This window comes from Rhamphochromis sp. 'chilingali' (assembly GCF_963969265.1).
Source record: "Rhamphochromis sp. 'chilingali' genome assembly, chromosome: 11".
NCBI lineage: Eukaryota > Metazoa > Chordata > Actinopteri > Cichliformes > Cichlidae > Rhamphochromis > Rhamphochromis sp. 'chilingali'.
The window spans coordinates 10,624,783-10,644,727 of record NC_137938.1 but is presented as its reverse complement, the minus strand read 5'-3'; the positions used below and the strand labels follow the sequence as shown (position 1 = coordinate 10,644,727).

At 40.4% G+C, this 19,945-nt stretch overlaps 1 protein-coding gene across 1 annotated transcript in view; it reads right to left on the bottom strand.

Annotated features, from left to right (window-relative positions):
* The window catches only part of cdkal1 (CDK5 regulatory subunit associated protein 1-like 1), a 259,938-nt gene that overhangs the window by 114,377 nt on the left and 125,616 nt on the right, over positions 1-19,945 (bottom strand). The window contains exon 9 of the mRNA XM_080896109.1: positions 3,786-3,952. Within this exon, the coding sequence (XP_080752235.1) occupies positions 3,786-3,952 (167 nt within the window). The remainder of the gene's footprint in view (positions 1-3,785; positions 3,953-19,945) is intronic.

The window sequence follows — 19,945 nt, the reverse complement described above, 5'->3', positions numbered from 1 at the left end:
AAAACTGAAGAGGGGGGGGGGGGGGGGGGGGGGGGGGGGGGAAATGAGGAGAGAGAAAAACAAAAAGTGGCACTGTAGAGATATTTTTACGTGAAGCTACTCAAAAACGAAGCACTGATAGCACAATGCAATCAACTAAAATGTCAGGGAGAAGTGGCCCGTGAGAGCAGATTGGGCCTTTAACTGCTCCAATCAGCAAATGGTTCTACTGGCCTGTCTACATCTGTCAAGAAAAACAGGCTGCACATAGGAAGAAATTGTGTGCTCTTGTGTGACAAAAGGAGACAGTGCAGACGCGTTGATCTGTGAGTATTTGTGAGAGAGGGTGATCTTTAAAGGGGTAGTGGAGAAGTTACTTGGCCTTTTCAGCTTCAATCACAGCCATTCGGTATGATGCCATTATATAAGTACTAGCGTTCTTCAAAAGAAGAGACAGCAGGACATCATTCAGCCTTTAAGATGAACGATAAAAATACTCTGGAGACTCGGCCTTCTTCATCGCCACGCCACTGACGTGATTACCATCATCACGACTTCAATTGGAGAAAATAGACAAAAGAGGTTATGGACGAGTAATTAGGAGAAGAAAAAACTAAAAGCAAAAGGTGAAGGGAAAAAGATTAAAAGCGTCAAAAGGAGAAAATGAAGAGCTATACTGAAAAAGAAGGAGCTGCAAGAGGAAGCAAAGAAAGAAGGAAAAACTGAGGAAGGAAGCTCGCAAAGACTTTCAAAAGACTTTTTTCTTAATGACTGTCAGTACGCCCTTATTTATGAGTAGGACTGCAAAAAAGGGGAAAAAAGGACAGTGTGGAAAGGGTAGCAGACAAGAGGGGGGAAAAGGATGGATACGAAAGGGTACATAGGGAACAAGAGCAACACAAGACAATGATAAGTTAAAGAAGACCATCTTTCCTTATGTAGGTTAATTGGGTGAGGAATTAAAGCAAAAAATATATAATTCAATCCAACACATGGACATTAACAATAAAAAGGGCTGCTAGCATATGAAATTATTCTTAATACACACACACACACACACACACACACACACACACCAAGTGACTGTGTCTTCCAAGTGTGTTTCTAATTATCAGTTAATTGTTATTCCCTATCATTAGGAGGGTGGGTTTTTAATTGTAATGTAGCCAAGCAGAAAGCCTACCTATACATGTGGGGGACAATTAGCCACCTCCATTAACCCCTGGTTAATTACAACCTCTATAGCTGCTTCCCACAGCACTTTTCCCACTGCTTTTTACCCCTCGTCTCTATCCCCAGGCCTTCATCCCCTTACTTTTTTACATTTCTGCCCTCATTTCATTAATCAGTGATCCCAATCATCTTTGATTGTTTGATTCAAAGTATCTGTTATGAATTTATTTTTTAAAGAAAAAAGGAAGAAAAAAAAAGTTCTGTCATTTGCTTTTTCAAGGTTACCATTACCCAGTTCATCCTCTATTTCATCCACTGACATGTTTCTCCTCTCCTTTTTCAAACCAACTGTTTTTAATCAGGGCTGAAATTATGAATGCAAACAGGCAACCAGAGCAAGAATAATAGGACTGAAAAATAAGCCAGAAATTAAATCTATCAAGGTCAGCAATCACGTTTAATATAACATTAAAATATTAACTAGAATTTGTACAAAAGGTCCCACTTCCTTGAGTTTTATCCCTGTCATTGAAGCAAAAGTTCACGTGTGATTTTATTCCCAGCAGAACATTGCTTAATAAGAATTGTGACATTGTGTAGGAAGTGTTCAAACACCTCAGTTTTAAGGAAAGAGAGGTTTTCCGATCATTAACTCATTGTCCCAGTAAAGGATTTTAAGAGTGCAGTACATTACCTTCTATCATGTTTTGCAGATAATTTGTACAAAAATCACAATGTGACCAAAACAGAACAAACCAAGAAAAACAAGGAAGTTGCTTTTCAATCTAAGTGGCTGAAAAGTAACTTCCTTTGAGATAAAGTAATCAATAAATAAAGATTAAAAGACTCAAGTCGCAAAAGAGCTGTCAAAAGCAGGCCACAGAGGATGAGCGGTGTATCTATAGCACTTCTCAGGAGCCTTAACACGGGCAAACACTTACGGTGGGTTAAGATAGACCTGCAACGTACAGTAGAGGAGCAGATGAACAGGAAGGAAGATGCAAAATATCAATTTATCAAACACATACTGACAATGATGTCTCAAGTCACACCTACTATGCTGGATCAACACCATGGTAGGCGATGAAGTGAACTAGCACAGCACAAGCATGACACTCATCGTCGCAACACGATGCTCACCATTATGCTATCTGCTTATTATATCGATATTTTGATGGCTGTAAGGTAGGTTTAGATGTTTCAAAAGAATGAAGCATCCATGCATGTTTAGATCATATGACTAAAAGCAAACGATGTCACACCCTTTCTTGCACTACTTTATAGCAGGTTTGCACAGACCATCAGTTTTCTTGGTGTTTCATCACATACTCAGTCCAAATGTATCCAGTTTTTATATTCTTCTCATTACCAACAATGCAAGATTTAGGTTTAACAAAATATTCTATTTCCCAGAAAATCTTGACACCACCAGCTGCCATATAGCAGTGAAAAAGTCCGACTGAATAACAGCTCGCTCCCCTAGCTGAGACTTTCTTAATGACCTGACTGCAGGACCTCGGGGTAAAAATGCAACACGCTTTACCTTCTCTCACAAAATTGAAACAGGGAGCTGATAACGGTTGTTAAACGCACTCATCTGGCAAATTATAACTTCAACCCTTTTCCATTATTGGTTTATTTTCAGAGTGATGGCACAGTGATGATCTGTCAATGGTGATCTGTCAATGTCAAAAGGCAACTTGCTCTTTTTCACATTTCTCTGGCAATGACATAAAAAAGAGCAGACTACAAATCCCCACAGCAGCAAATTTTACAGGAATACCAAATGAAGTAGAGAAAGTCTTAATTGATGGCAAAACCCTGATGTAAATTTACAAGTCTAACTTTAATTAACCAATTAATAATCTAATTAACTATTTCACAGACTCCTGAAGTTTGCTAGAGAGTGAATAATAATGAAATAATTGAAAAGAAAATGAACTGGTTGCAACAAACAATGGACCAGGAAACAACATGTTGGCATGTGTCATCTATCCAGATAATCTGAACAATGGAAGAACTTTTTTTTAAAAACACACATTGCAATCCTTTGCACTCAGTACATGAATATGTTATTTAAAAAGAGGCACGACTGTCAGTTCATGAAAACCGATAGAATAAAATAATGTGTTGTGTCTCCAACACAAGTTAATTTTTTTAAAAAAGGGGGTAAGGCAGAAAAAGATTTAAATGGCAGAAAATTCATGTCTCACAGACATGCAAATACACAAAGAAGTCAGGGCTAGAGATCGAGAGAGAAAATAGAGAGGGGTAACAATGCCCATTGTTCCATTAGAAAAGACAATAATGATTGATAAAATGAGGTTACTAAAGAGGACACAATGGTCCTTAATTGACTCATTAGGGAAAGAAGAGAATGAACTAATCAGCAGAGAATGAGTGCTGCAGCTAAACTGCTTGGTAAGCAAAACAGAAAGGCTTTTACTTTATTAAATCTAGGCAAAGCAATATTGTTTGTTCACAGAAAGAGCCCGTCAGGAGAAAAACAAAGCAGGTAAAAAGGAAGTGTGTGGAGTGTCTCGGTGTTTTACTTTTATTAATACCGATGCATTATTATATTTGATAGGACTCGTGGGTGAAATTGGGGAGGTGCTTGTGTGTACTGCGCATACCTCTAGGTGTTCCAGGATATATGGTGGATTCGTCATCCCCAGCCTTAGCATGGCACCTTCGGGAATCTCCTCCACCAGTCTCCACAGCAGCGTGGGCAGGTCTGTCCCTATGTCTCTACCGTAAGCACCGGTGTCCTCACTGGTCAACCAGATCTCGCACACTCCCTCTACAAAGGCACGCACATATAAACATGCTCATTAACCATAGTAAATTCATTAATTCATATGAAGTAACAGCCACCAATAACCACCATCAATAATCAAAGCAGGCTGCGTATTAGTTCCCAAGTGGGAACAGTTTACAGTGACTGTGGGTACTGTTGTACTTAAGGGAATCTCATGTTAACATTTCACTAATTTGATTAAAAATAACCTTACCTACTGAAGGTAATGAATGAAAAACATGTAGGCTGAAACCTGAGGGAGATATTTGACTGTTAAATTAACTGAATCAAGCATTCCACTTTAGAGTTAATGTTTAGCTTGTGTGTGCGTGTGTTAAAATATCTTTTTCCTGTTTAACGACTTAGTTAAAATTATCCATGCTGCTTGTGCTAGGAGGATTTCGCTCTCCTCCACCACGTATTATCCAAAGTTGATTTTAGCGCTACATATTTGAAACTTTCAAAACTTTGGCTAATTTGAGGTCAGAAGTTTGCTGATAGCATTCTGCAAACTGCTTCACGGTCCTATTTTTGACATCCATACAGCCCGTTATGGCTGTCTGCTTAAAATAAGTCCAATTAACAATTACCGTCTGTGCTCCTGACTAATGAGTAACACCTGAAAAAGCTTTAAAATGCCCTTCGTAAAACTCTCTCCTGCTCTCGTAGCTATAATTCTCTGCGGGAGTCTCCTCACATCACATTATTTTCTTCTTCTTTAAGCAACTGTCAGAATAAACGTAAAAGTTGGTTTTTACTCTGTTTTACTTCCTTCTTCATCTGTTATTAGAAATACTAATGTAAATAGTTATGACAGCCAAGCTCAAGCTCCAAAGGTTCCATGTCATTATCTCACCTTCTCTCAGGTATCATTATTTCACTGCCACTCTGAAGCTTTTGTTGTCATTGCTTATATATGCCAGGTCTTTGATAGAAACCCCATTTATGACAGTCACTGACAAGTATTAAAAATACCAGTGTTGTAAACATGGATTGCAGGAATGTGAAGGTCAAATTCAGCAAGAGGGGGTGATCAACTGGCTTCATGCTAAATTAGAGCAACGCTCAGCGCTAGAGCTTAATGAGTGTCATTTGACTGCAGGTCCGGAAATGGCTGAGTGTCTGTTTAAGCTATGTGTTAAGACATATTATATCACACAGGCACACATAAACACATTTGCACTTGCAGGGGGACAAGTATTAGGAACACACACGCAAATGCACACAACCATCATTATCATTAGCTGTGCAGAGACAGACAGAAAGATGCATGTGGTCATACCGTTTGGCTAATTGGACAGTGTGTGTGTATGTGTGTGTGTATAGAGGTGAGCATGGGCCAGATAGATTAAAAATGATGACGGTGTAATTGTCTGGAGTCGAATTAAAGCATTTCCAGAGCTCATCGTCGACATTAAGAAGCACTAATGATTTCTGTCGCCAGCCGCGTCTAAAATCGCAATCAAATGCATCCATCAATCACACATGCTTAAATCACATCAGGCCACCATGCACACTGTATAAGAATATATCAAGATAGCTTCAGTGTGCAATTAATCCGATGCATATTTCACCTTCGGACAATATTTAATAATAACCTAGTTCATTAAACTCCCTATCATTATTTAATTCATTCAATTTATTATGCTTAGAAAGTACGTTTTTAAGCAACGTGTCTCCTCACAGGCATAAGACCTTCCCGTCTGCTGCTGGCCACCAGACATCTTCAAACCACCCCAGAGGTTGAGCATATCTCATATAGACGTGTTATCTTCTAATATTAATTTGTAATGGTATTTATTTACTGCAGTATTTACTGTATTTATTTAATTTGTCACATTCCCATCTTTTAAAGGTAAAGAAAAGCATTGATAGCAATTCCATGGACAGCTCAAATCAGCTTGTTTAGGCTCAGTAATACCAATGTCACTACCAAGTCAAGGACCTTGACTGCATCATCTACATACCAGTAATGACCAAAACCAGCACAATAACACTGTCCTTTTCAGCTTAACTGTTGCAGAAAGACACTGACCAAATGATGGCCTCATTCACAGCCAAACGTACTTTGAAATGACCTCTGAGCTAAATTGCTTCCTTCCAAAACAACATTCTTGTGATTCCAGTCCAATAATGCTGTAAGCATATATATTGTTTGCTGTGAAATATTTCTGAATCCCCTGTTAATTATGTTTTGAGCAGGGTGATGCTTTGCAAAAGTCTCTTATGTTTACTCAAGGCCACAGCCATGCACAGATCTCCAGCTCAACTCAATAACCTACCCAGTAATTTGCCCTTTTGGCTTGCTTCTCGGTTCTTTTGTGTCAGGTGTGCCAACGGTGTTATTGTTGGCCAAATACAGAGAGGAGGCAGCTATTAGGAAATGCCTGCCCTTCTGTATCTGGTCTTATACAAGCTGCACATCTGCTTCCTCTGCTTTTGTTTACGTGTAGTGACGAGAGGTCACAGTGGTAAAGGGCTGACAATTGTCTCCTGTCAAGATGGTGCAAAAAAGTCACGATGTCTGTCAGGAGACATTTGTGAACCTAATAGCACATTAGCCATTGCTTTTCATAATGTACTTGAAAATAATTTATATACAGTACACCTAATTGCCATGATTATATTATCTGGCTGCGAGTGGTTTTACTTCAATAAATACTTTCTGGTAAGTAGAAAGTATGTACACTGCTGAATGGTTTAGGAAATACTGTTCTGAGCACATTTTGGCCTCTGATACCATTGAGAAATATGAATATTGATCATGTACTATCATTGTTTTTTTTTTGTTTTGTTTTTTTTAAATATGGGAAGATGAATCCCATGCAACAAAGTCAGGAGGGACACATTTCCACTGTGCTTTGGCCTGTGTGTGTTGACATTACACATTAACATTTGACCCAAGTCCTTTTTCCAACCACTTTATGATGTAGTTTGATGTCAGAGCAGTTCCAAACACGGGTGGGTTTTCCTAAACGCTATTAACATTCACTTCATCCTGACAAAGCATAGCACAGACAGGGGAGTGAAAAAGCATGTCAGGATTTTAAAAAGTCCTGATATGCAAAACAAAATCAAACAAAGGTAAAACAAAACACTCAGTGAGATAGATCTGCACTTATGACCGCATTCCCAAACCTACAAGCTGAGAGAGAAAGCTTGACCACAGAGGAAACAGTTGCACGCATGTCCAAGTTCCATTCGTCTTTGTCCAAGAACAACACCATCAGTGCGCCTGAATAAACCATACAAAGCCATCATCACACCCGGTCTCGGTCAAATACTTGTTTGCTGTGTCTGGGTTTGCTTTTATGGACAAGTTTTCATTTTAGACTAAATGTAATGAGGACATTTCTATACTTGCAATTATATTTTGGCTCTTATCCTCACAATATGAAAGGTGCTTTCTAGACACAGATTCTTCCCCATTAATCTGACAGCACCTCATAGTGTCAGCTGTATGCCTGAATGCAGCACTTGTTCAACTTTTTCATTAAAGTCAAAATGGACATCTTGCAATGGTACGGTGCTACGGTCTAGGACCGTACCATGTTGCATCTTTCAACATGGTACGGTCTGCAGGCACTCTGTAACAAGTATTTGCCCCCTTCCTAATTTCCTAGTGTTTTGCTTATTTCTCACGCTTACGTGTTTCAGATCATCAAAAAAATGTTAATATCAGACAAAAATAACCAAAGTAAATAGAAAACGCAGTTTTTAAATGATGATTTCATTGATTAAGGGGGAACAGTTATCCAAACCGCACTGGTCCTGTGTGAAAAAGTAATTGCCCCTCTTGTTAAATCATGAATTAACTAATTTTTTGGGAAAGTTGAGCTCAGTTTCACTAAACACACTCAGGCCTAATTACTGGCAGACCTGATGAATCAAGAAATCACTTAAATAGAACCTGTCTGACAAAGTAAAGCAGGCTAAATGATCCCAAAAAGTAACAAAGTCACTGAAATATCAGTCTGGAAAGGTTAACAAAGCAATTTCTATTTATTTTCTTTGGGACTCCAGTGAACCACAGTGAGATTCATTATACAAAAATGGAGAAAACTTGGAACAGTAGTGAAGATTCCCACGAGTGACCGGCTGACAAAAATTACTCAAAGAGCATATTGATGAGTCGTCCAAGAGGTCAAAAAAGAACCAAGAACAACTTTAAAGAACCACAGGCTTCACATGTCTCAGTTAAGGTCAGAGTTCATGATTCAACAATGAGAAAGAGACTGGGCAAAAATGGCATCCATGTTTCAAGGAGAAAACCACTGCTGTCCAAAAGGAACACAAAGGCTCATCTCATATTTGCCAGAAAAACATCTTGATGATCCCCCCTAAGATATCTGGAAATATATTCTGTGGACTGACGAGACAAAACTTTTTGGTTTGAGTGGCGTTACATTTGGCATGAAAGTAACACAGAAATGGAACATCATACCAACAGTAAAATGGTGGTGGTAGTGTGGTGGTCTAGGGCTGTTTTGCTATCTCATGACCTGGAAGACTAAACAGAACAATGAATTCTGATCTCTACCAAAACATCCTGAAGGAGAATATCTGGCCATCTGTTCGTGACCTCAAGTTAACATGCACTTTGGTTCTGCAGCAGCACAATGATCCAAAACACACCAGAAAGTCCACCCCTGAATGGTTTAAGAAAAAAACGAATGAAGACTTTGGAGTGGCCTAGTCAAAGCCCTGACTTGAGTCTGATTGACATGTTTCACAGCATTAACAATGTGGCTAAATTACAAAAATTCTTCAAAGATGAGTGGGCCAAAAATCCTCCACAGGGTTGTAAAAGACTCATGGCCAGTTATCACAGTTGTTGCTACTAAGGGTGGCCCAACCAGTTATTAGGATTAGGGAGCAATCACTTTTCCACACAGGGTCATGTAGGTTTGGATTTTTTTCCACTTAATCATAAACACCTTCATTTAATTATTTCCATGACAGGCCTGTTTCTGTTCAGCTTCCATACTTTTTAGAAGTACATGTAATAGTCATGTTGTCATGTAAGACGTATATGTAATAATCAAAGAGGCTGGATGCTTTCCAGTGTGTCCACACTGTAATGTAAAATTACTAGTATTTCCAAACAGAATAAACTATAACACAATTACATATCTGCTATATTTACAATCAAAATAACACAGAAATGATGAAGAAATTTCATTTATTCCTATTGTAAGGTTAAAACTGTTGTATTTTTTGCAAAAATATGTTATAGTTAATAGGTATTATCTGAATACTAATTTTGAAAATATGTACATAAGCACACTTCCTTTCCAAAACAAAAACATAATGATACAAACAATGATGCAAATCTGAACATGTTTAGATTTTCTTGCATTGTTACGGTTGAAGCAGTGGTCAAATGACACTGATTAAACACTTTTGACTAATTAACACTGTGAAAACTGGAAAATAGCATCAAACTGTCCAAGCGTAAAAAATGTGTTATTCTAAGCAAAAAGGAGTTTTCTATCCCTCAAGCTGTTTATAGGACATAGCTGATTAACTGAAGGTTATTAAATTGGCAATCCAAAGCCCTCTAAAGCAATCTACAGGAACTCTCCCCTGTTTCCAAAGCACTTTAATGAAGATGAAAAGTGACCAACAAATAGACAATTTAAAAAGAAAAACAAAACAGTTCAGGCATGATTCATTCAAGATAGTCTGACTAAAATCAGCAAAAGTATTGTTGAGGAAAAGATATCAAGTGGTGGCCTCAGAAACACAAGATTTTATCAGTGAGAGCCTGTTTGACCAACTACACCCTGGGATACTTACACTGACCCAACTACACAGTCACCAAGGGGAAGAGTTACCCAAGAGCATAATGAACTCGAACCTTACAAGAACTTGAAAACCGAATCACAGGCATGTCACCTCAACCCACTTTTGTTGTGGAAAAATTCAACTTTAATGATACATTTAAACACTGAAATATGTAAGTACTCCTAACATCACGAGAACCTCTGCAGGACTTTGTCACATCATGCTGGAATATTGCATAGTTATTGCATGGTTGTAGGTCTAGTATGCCAGTTTGACTGATACCAAGGTACTCCAATAAACTGAGTTATATATATATATGAATGATCATCCACCAGTCCAGTCCAGTCAATTCAGAATCAGAATCAGAATACTTTATTGATCCCTGGGGGAAATTATTTTTTGTTACAGTGTTCCATTTTAAACCAACATTAAGACAAGACAGACAATACACTAACTAAGAATAGTACAATATATACATATATATACATACATACATACATACATACATACATACATACATAAGTCACTCATAAATAAATAGTTGGAAAAGAAACATGTGTAGTTGTAGCAGCAAACAGTGTGTTAAGTGGATGCGTTGTACAGGGAGATGGCCACAGGCAGGAATGATTTCCTGTGTCGTTCAGTGGTGCTTTTCGGTAATCTCAGTCTCTCACTGAACGAGCTCCTGTGACTGACCAGCATGTCATGGAGTGGGTGGGAGGTGTTATCCAACATTGTCTTTATCTTGGACAGCATCCGCCTCTCCGACACCACCTTGAGGGAGTCCAGCTCCATCCCCACAACATTGCTGGCCTTACGGATTAGTTTATTAAGTCTGTTGGCATCTGCGACCCTCAGCCTGCTCCCCCAGCATGCAACAGCATAGAGGATCGCACTGGCCACAACAGACTCATAGAAAATCCTCAGCATTTTCTGGCAGATGTTGAAGGACCTCAGTCGCCTCAAAAAATAGAGACGACTCTGGCCCTTCCTGTAAAGTGCTGTGGTGTTTTTAGCCCAGTCCAGTTTATTGTCAATGTGTACTCCAAGGTATTTATAGTCCTCCACAATGTCAACACTGACCCCCTGAATTGAAACAGGGGTCAAGTGTTTCCTGGTCTTCCTGAAGTCCACGATCAGTTCCTTGGTCTTTGCCACGTTGAGCTGCAGATGATTCTGCTCACACCACGTGACAAAGGAGTCGACCACAGCCCGGTACTCTGTCTCATCATCCCTGCTGATGCATCCAACCACCGCAGAGTCATCAGAAAACTTCTGAAGATGGCAGGTCTCTGTGCAGTGGCTGAAGTCTGTGGTGTAGAGGGTGAAGAGGAAGGGGGAGAGGACAGTCCCCTGTGGTGCCCCTGTGTTGCTGATCACCTTGTCAGACACACACTGTGGGAGACGTACATATTGTGGTCTTCCTGTCAGGTAATCAACAATCCAGGACACCAGAGAAGCATCCACCTGCATCGCTGCTAACTTATCACCCAGGAGGGTCGGCCTGATGGTGTTGAAAGCACTGGAAAAGTCAAAAAACATGACCCTCACAGTGCTCGCCGGCTGGTCCAGATGGGTGTAGACACGATTGAGCAGGTAGATGATGGCGTCCTCAGTTCCGAGACGAGGCTGATAAGCGAACTGAAGGGGATCCAGGTGTGGTCTTACTATGGGTCGCAGCTGGTCCAGGATGAGCCTTTCCAGGGTCTTCATGATGTGGGAGGTCAATGCCACGGGCCTGTAATCCTGGGGGCCACTGGGACGTGGCGTCTTTGGTACAGGGACGAGGCATGATGTCTTCCACATCACCGGGACCCTCTGCAGACTCAGACTCAGCATAAACAGTTTATGAAAGACTCCACACAGCTGGGGGGCACAGGTCTTGAGGACAAGGGGACTCACTCCGTCTGGTCCAGCAGACTTGCCTGAGTGAAGTCTCCCCATTTGCATCTCAACCTGGTATTGAGTGAAGGTGATGGGTGGGGGAGGGGTGTCAGGAATCTCACAGGAGGCAACATGTGAAGAGAGAGGCTGGCACAGTGGTGTGGTTCTGGATTCCAGGCTGACTGCAGGTGAGGTTGTGGGGGTGGGAGCAGACACTGTGGTGTCGAATCTATTGAAAAACAGATTCAACTCATTGGCTCTATTCTCACCTCCCTCAGCTCCCCTGCTGTTGGTTGGCCTGAATCCAGTGATGGTCTTCATGCCCCTCCACACCTCTCTCATGCTGTTCTGCTGGAGTTTCCACTCCAGCTTCCTCCTGTAATTGTCCTTAGCCTCTCTGATCTTGTCCTTTAGTAACACCTGGATCTTCCTCACCTCCTCTTTGTTGCCCCCTCTGAAAGCCCTCTTCTTGTTGTTGAGGAGGGCTTTGATGTCCTTAGTCACCCACGGCTTGTTATTTGGGTAACAATGAACAGTCTGAGCTGGAACAATGGAGTCGGTGCAGAAAGTTATGTAGCCTGTGATACACTCAGTAAGCCCATTGATGTCCTCGGCGTGAGGCTCACAGAGTGTTTCCCAGTCGGTCACCTCGAAACAGCCCTGTAGTTCTGCTAAGGCCTCCTCTGACCACCTCCTGACAGTCCTGGTGGTCACAGGTTCCCTCCTCACAATTGGCACATAGCGGGGGGTGAGGTGAATCAGGTTATGATCTGACCTACCAAGTGGGGGGAGGGAGGAGGAGCTGTATGCATCCTTGACGTTAGCATACAGTAAGTCTAAAGTTTTCTCTCCCCTGGTGGGACAGTCCACATATTGTTTGAATGTTGGTAGTGTATTGTCCAGTGATACATGGTTGAAGTCACCCGAGATCACAATAAAGGCACTCGGGTGCTGAGTCTGTAGCCGAGCTATGGCAGAGTGGATAGTGTCACATGCAGCTGTGGGGTTAGCAGAGGGGGGTACATAAACAGCCACCAAGATGACGTGAGAGAATTCCCTGGGTAAATAATACGGCCTGAGTCCAACAGCACACAGTTCAGTGTCCGGGCAACAAATCCTTTCTTTGATTGTTATGTTGGCAGGGTTACACCACCGGTTGTTAACTAAAACAGCAAGCCCACCTCCTTTCCGCTTACCGCTAGCGATGCTGTCCCTGTCCGCCCGAACAGTGTGGAAGCCTTCCACGGAAGCATTCTCATCGGGAATGTCCTGGTGCAGCCATGATTCGGTGAAACACATCAGGCTACACTCTCGGTATTCCCTCTGACTCCGTACCAGTGCTGAGAGCTCGTCGATTTTAATTGCCAACGATCGCACATTTCCCATCACGATAGACGGCAGACACGGTTTAAACCTCCTCCTCGCTTCGAGCCTCCGCTGTCTCACCGTCACCTTTTTTCTTCTCTTCTGTCCTTGACCTCTGCATCCCCGATGTGTTTACCTCCAAATTTCAGCTGGTACTTCTGCGGGCCTGGCCAGCGAACCGGCCGGCATCAGGGCGATCAGCTGATCTCTGGAGTAAACAGTCCGTGCGTGTAGGAGATGTGCCGCGGTCCCGTTCCATGATAAAAGTAACAGTTCCACGGCCACCAATTGTATGATTCTACAGAAAATCAATTTTTAGAATTTTTTTTCCTATCCAATCGTTGACTCAAATATATTTCTCCTCCACTAAACTACCAGCAACTATGGCGGATAGGTAAACTGGACACACAGGAATGGTGGTTTTAAATATTTCCTACTATATTTCTTTTTCTCTAAATACATTATTTGAATTGCTGTAAACATGTTACAGTATACACATGGTAGAAAAGCATGTGAAACAGAGGGCAACCACGTTTGGTTGCTTTAAACCAAACATTCTGCTAGTTGAATATTTGGTTGATAATTTATTCAAAATTTAACACAAATAATGTGACAGCCTAAAGCATAAGCATGTGCACACCCTTGTTTTCATCACGGTAGCTCAATGTTCACACCATGTTTAGCTATGTGTTGCTTTGAGTCACGGAAAATGTGCTTAATGTAGTGTCTGCAATCTAATAAATATTAGCACTTAGGGGGTTTCTCTGACCCTGCACATTTGCAAAAAAAAAATAATATATAACAAATGTCTACAAAGAAGAAAACACCACAAATCAGGCCTGGTCTACGACTAAGCTATAAGTTTGTGAACTTGGTACCTTTGGTCAGACCGATCACAATTCCCATCTCTTCTTGTTTCTCATGGAGACCAATAAAAAGACTGATTATAAATATGCACAAACACACTTCGGGTCCCTCCAAAGAGAGATGAGTGTCAACACAGACCCAACGTGGATCGATAGATTTCCTCTTAAGTACATTCAATCTGTGCGTGCCCAGAAATTCATATGGAGGGCAGCGAAAAGAGTCAAGAGAGGCTACATATAAATGATGTGTAATCAATATTATTACAACATAACTGTAAATTGAGTGATTTCCAAATTAGATTCATACGAGCAAACTAGATTTATGCAATGAATATAATGCCAAACTAAAAGACAGCAACATATTAAGATATTATTTTTAAAATACCAATTTGTATTTATTTCAATAAAACACTTTAAAATGACTCAGTATATAAAATCCTCACATGTGGAATAACACGTTTAAAAGGTCCAAGAGGAATTCGCGCTTGTAAACACAAACCATGTCTTTTCCAATAAATCATTAAGTTCTTCATCATATGAAAATATACACACACGAAAAACACACAACCATGCAACACTTCTGTACTGTGGGTCTGACTGGAAGGCCCATCTGACCTTCAGTCACATCAGTCCCTCCCCTATCCTACTCCATCATCCACTACCCCCTGGCTGTCTGCCTCCACAGTAAACCTCCCCACCCACCACTACACAGTAAAAGATTCTGGGGCAGATGTCAGGAAAAGCAACTTGAGAAATTAAATGATGAATGTGGAAGGAGAGGGAGAAAAGCGAGCGCTCGTGTTGTGAGACTGAATTAAGCAAAAAAATTTGCTGGAAAAAGAAGAAGGGGGGAAACATTTTAGTTTAGGGATAACGGATAGATTTGTTAATAGAAATCCATTTACTCCATAAAAAAATTCCGTTCTTCTGAATTTTCATATGAAAGACATTTAAGGATTCAAACGGTACACAGAGTACGTAATTATTAGTTTAATCGGCTAACAAGTAAATATGTGTGATGTCACTTCACAATTTCATTTAATTCATCTGATATTTACGTATTCAGCAGCTTTCACAAACATTTCTAAACTTTACTAAGAAACATTTTTATACATCAAGAAGCTTCACACACGTATTCAGTCTACACTGCACACATTATCACACTGCAGCCTATGCACAAACACCACACACAGAGTTTAATTGCAGTAATTAAGCAGCTTAGTTTAGAGCAACAACTGTTGATGTGATGCGTGGGTGTCTTGGCAGGTAGCATCATCATCACGGATTAACCCAACACACACACACACACACGCGGGTATATGCAAATATCTCTCAAGCATGTTTACACCAATTACATGTATGTGTGCATGCTGCACATGCATGTTTGGTGTACGTGTGTGTGTCGCGTGCATAAGTGAATATACATGCATAGCTTCAATTAAGAGCCTACACAATCCTTTAAAAAACAACACATCAGCTTTAACCTACTTTTGAATAGTTTACGAACTGCAGGCATGACCTTCTGTGCACGTCTATGCATAACGCAGAGCGTCTCAATACATCAAAGCTTGTTTGTATGTGCACACATATGTGCACACGTGATGTCACGGAAGATATGGGTCAGACACACTATATGGATATATCAAAAGTAATTGGCAAGGGAGCTCCAAGTATAATGTTTATGTGCCTATTGTTTCTATGTGTGTGACTGTAACAGTGTGTTTATATGAATACAAACAGAGTAATGGGGGAAAGATGACACATATGCACGCTTGTCTTTTCTGTGTGTGTCTGTGTGTACTTGTAGAAGCTGCCTGTTTTCCAAGATGATGAATGACTACACATGAGAGGATTGGGACCAAAAGCAGCCCTTTAACTGCCTTAAGTGCTTCACGACAGTGTTGCTTCCACTAAAATACGAGGAGTTCAGTGAATTAATGGGCAGGGAAAGATGGAGGTGGGAACTATCTGAGGATTTTTTTATTTTTTTGCTGAAGTTTCATAATCATGTAGCATTAAAACATAAATATACCAAGGGGACAAGATTTAAAGACCACAAAAAAGAAATATGTTAATGAGTTAGCAATCAATCACAAGTAACTCGTAAAAGTTTCATGCAGCCTGACAGCCAGTACGAATGTTTAAGTGTTCAAAAAGTAATGACACAAAAATAATTTAAACGTTTGATGTTTGAATGAATTTAAAAATATCCTGACACCTGTGCAATTTAGATATTCTTTTGCATTTTTCTCCTATTTTCCTGTTATTGACACCCAATTACAATTTGGCATGAGGAAAAATGTGTAAAGGGCATCTGTGAGCAATGCATAATATGAGAAATTACATCTAATACCAAAATAACAAACATGTACAATGAGTGTCTTATATTTCTTTTTCATATGGTTGCAATGGAGTGCATGAGCCTTAACAAGACAGTGATGCAAGAAGCCCAACAACTGATATACTTTAGGTAAGACTCAAAACGTCTGTTTGCATGATTGTGACAAACCATAGTGCCATTCCTTCAACAGTGAACTCTACACACAGTAGTTTGTGAGAGTCAGGAAGCAATTTTCTCGGTATGTTCTCAAGGCAGGGTTATACGTTCAATTAAGTCATTATCAGCCCTCTTATAATACCAAAATATATATTTAAGCATGTTACTACTAACTATGTCATTGTATAAAACCCACAGGTGCTGCAGGGGTAGATGTAATTTCTGTCAGAGACTCCAAGAACTGCAAAACAATAAGACCATTAGACACACACGCACACACACACACTTTTTAACCATGAGAATAACATATGGAAATTTGTCCATATTAAAAAGTCATTGAGGTTTGTACTGGTTAATATCAGCTGTCAAGAAGTTAGCATAATGGACAAACATACACACACATAAATATGTATAATCACATATACTGTATATACATATGGTCATACAGGACCCAGTGACATACAAACACACCAGACTTTTTACAGCTGTGTTATTAATCAGACATAATAAGGCTTAATTCCATTCATTTCAATGGTGCTGACCTAATTTCTTGGTTTGTGTGCGCGTGTGTGCACGTGCGGGCATTAATGTGATAAATAATTATAGGTCCGGTCAGTATTTATGCTAATATATTCATGAGACCTGCAGGCATGATGTTTGTGTTTGTTAATTCATTGAGCCAGTTTATGCGGTGTGTGTGCGTGTGCCTTTGGAATTAGTTACTGTAGCAAGCCCAAAAGAACTTTGCACTCTGTGTGAGTGTTAATTAATAAAGCAACTCTAATAAGTATTCAGTGCATTTGCAGCTGTGTTTTAAATATTTGCAAATGTATTACTGCGTTATCCTGTGTCATATGTGTTAACTGAGCGCTACATCGCACAATATTATGTTATGTAAATACTTGCATTTTCATGAGGCACCAGTTCTGTATTAAATCCGTTAAAAAGCTGAGGTCCATACAACAGAAAGAAATGTATAGTTCAATAACTCTATTCTCAAAGAACCAAGGCCATAATGTGCTTTTTGGGCAGAGTAGTCAAAGGCAGGAACTGACTGGTCCCAGTAAGAATAGACAGTGAAAACCAAAGGCCAAAGCTTTTCAGGGAACGATCTTCAATCGCAACCACATGTTTGAACATGCATAGACATTAGTGTTTGCATCCTTTTTGTCCACAACTTATGCTGCATAAGTATCCATAGCCATAGTTTGCAGAGAGATTACATTGGCAGACAAGGATATACATAAAAAGTAAAGTGCAAGTCCACAAGAAGGGGTCTGATTTTCAGTTCTTAGAAACCTGCAACCCAATAGAAAAAATAGAAAATGTAAAAAATAAAATAAAACATTTGAAAGTTTTGTTTTTTGTTCACCTGTTAACCCTGAGGGGTGTTTCTGAGGTTCCTGCTTGGAAATGAAATGCCCAGACAAACTATCTCAGTATCAAAATACAGCTGCAACTTCATCAGTTTATCAGAGTTGTAAGCATCACAGCAGATGCCTTTGTGTCAAAGTAACTGAGGATAAAACACAGAAAAATATAAAGGAGCTTTTCCTTATATATCTGTGAAGGTTCTCAGTCATCCAGGTGGTCGTAGTCTAAGGAGCTTGGAAAGAAAAGTGTCTGGACTTGTTTAAGTGTCTTGAAGACGTTTCACCTCTCATCCGAGAAGCTTCTTCAGTTCTAAGGTCAAATGGTGGAGAGTCCCAGATTTAAACCCAGTGGGAGTTTCCCCCCAAAGAGGGACAAAGGACCCCCTGATGATCCTCTAATCGCATGAGCCGAGGTGTGAAACTGGGTGTGGGTCCCAATCAGCCAGGGCTTCGGGTGAGCTCATTGGGAAACCTGGCCCCACCCTATCATGTGATTTCCTGAGATCAGATGGCCCAGGATGTGAGTGGGCGTTAAGGCGTCTGGGAAGGGATCTCAAAACTGGATTATAGATGGCAGAGAGTTGGTGTCGTAAACCACCGCCTCTGTTCAAAGATGGTCGCTCACAGTGGACGTAAATGGCTTCTTTCACTCCTCTTTCAAACCATCTGTCCTCTCTGTCCAAAATGTGAACATTGGCATCATCGAAAGAGTGACCTTTGTCCTTTAGATGCAGATGAACTGCTGAGTCTTGTCCCGTGGAGGTGGCTCTTCTATGTTGTGCCATGCGCTTGTGAAGTGGCTGTTTGGTTTCTCCAATGTAGAGGTCTGGGCATTCCTCGCTGCACTGTACAGCATACACCACATTGTTGAGTTTGTGTTTTGAAGTTTTGTGTTTGGGATGAACCAGTTTCTGTCTGAGCGTGTTGCTGGGTCTGAAGTACACTGGGATGTCGTGCTTGGAGAAAACTCTCCTGAGTTTCTCTGAGACACCGGCTACATAGGGGATGACAATGTTGTTGCATCCGTCCTTCTTATCCTCCCTCTGTGTCTTTTTTTTAAGCATTTTGTAATTTTTTTGGTATTGAATGGCAGAAATTAGGTTTTCTTGTCTGAGGTCATTTTGGTGGGGAAAAAAGACAACATTCGGCCAACAACATTAATTGGTGCATAATTAATTGTTGGATCCAGAAATTGTTTACTGTGAGTTGCATCTCAGATAGAGCTCATTGCAACAAAGGCTACTACTGCAGAAAACTAAACGTCTAGAAGCAAAGTAAAACAAACATCTTGCTACATACAGTTTTAGCTACTAGGCAAGTAGCTTTACAGTTAAATTGCCCCCCCCCCCCCCACCCCCACCCAAATACACACAGACACAAAAACATGCAACGGGGGGTCGAAGGGAATCAGGCACAGGGTTTTCTGCAAAGTGACAGATGTGGCGACAGGCTGTCCAGTCAAGCAGAAACGCTCAACAACTTGTTTAGCCGAAGACCTGGAGTGACAGTGACTGTGGCTAGAGAGAGAAACGTGTCAGGACAGACAGAAACACACACAGAAGAGGAAAGCATACAAAATACCGTTACTCCACTATTGGAGTCAAGAAACACAAACTTCGTCTTAAACATACCGGTACTTTTTGCTATTAGCAAAAAGTGATCCAGTCTCTCTTTGGGGTTCAAACCAAAGAGGAAGAATCAGGAATACCACTTCCCTACATTGAATACACACTCCTCTTCATGCACACAGTTCCCAGTCTCTACTCACTGCACACCAGAAGGTCAACCTTCCCCCTTCTTCCTGTGACTTCAGCTGTGGCCAGTATTTCAGCACTTTTTAGTAGAAGCGCATAATTTTTCTGAGATGTTAACTCTGAGGTTTACAGTAGGTCTAATCAGCACTAAAAGGGTATGAGCCGCTTTGTGAAGGCTTCGATGACGTCTTTTATACTCAGAGAGGGAAAAAATTTATGATAAGGAGAAAATCAGCTGTCACTGATGATTAGCATTTTTCACCATTTTTAGCAAAAAGACAAAACTTTACTGCTTTTTTTTCCCAAAATGACACCGATCTGCTGACTGCTTTTAATTATCCTACTGGATATTTTAATTGATTAATTTTATATGTAAATAAAACCTCTGTTTTTCTTGTTACTATGCAACATTTGATCGTTTTAAACTATTAGAGCTTCTTCTGAACTTTTTTTTTTTTTTAATGCTTTGG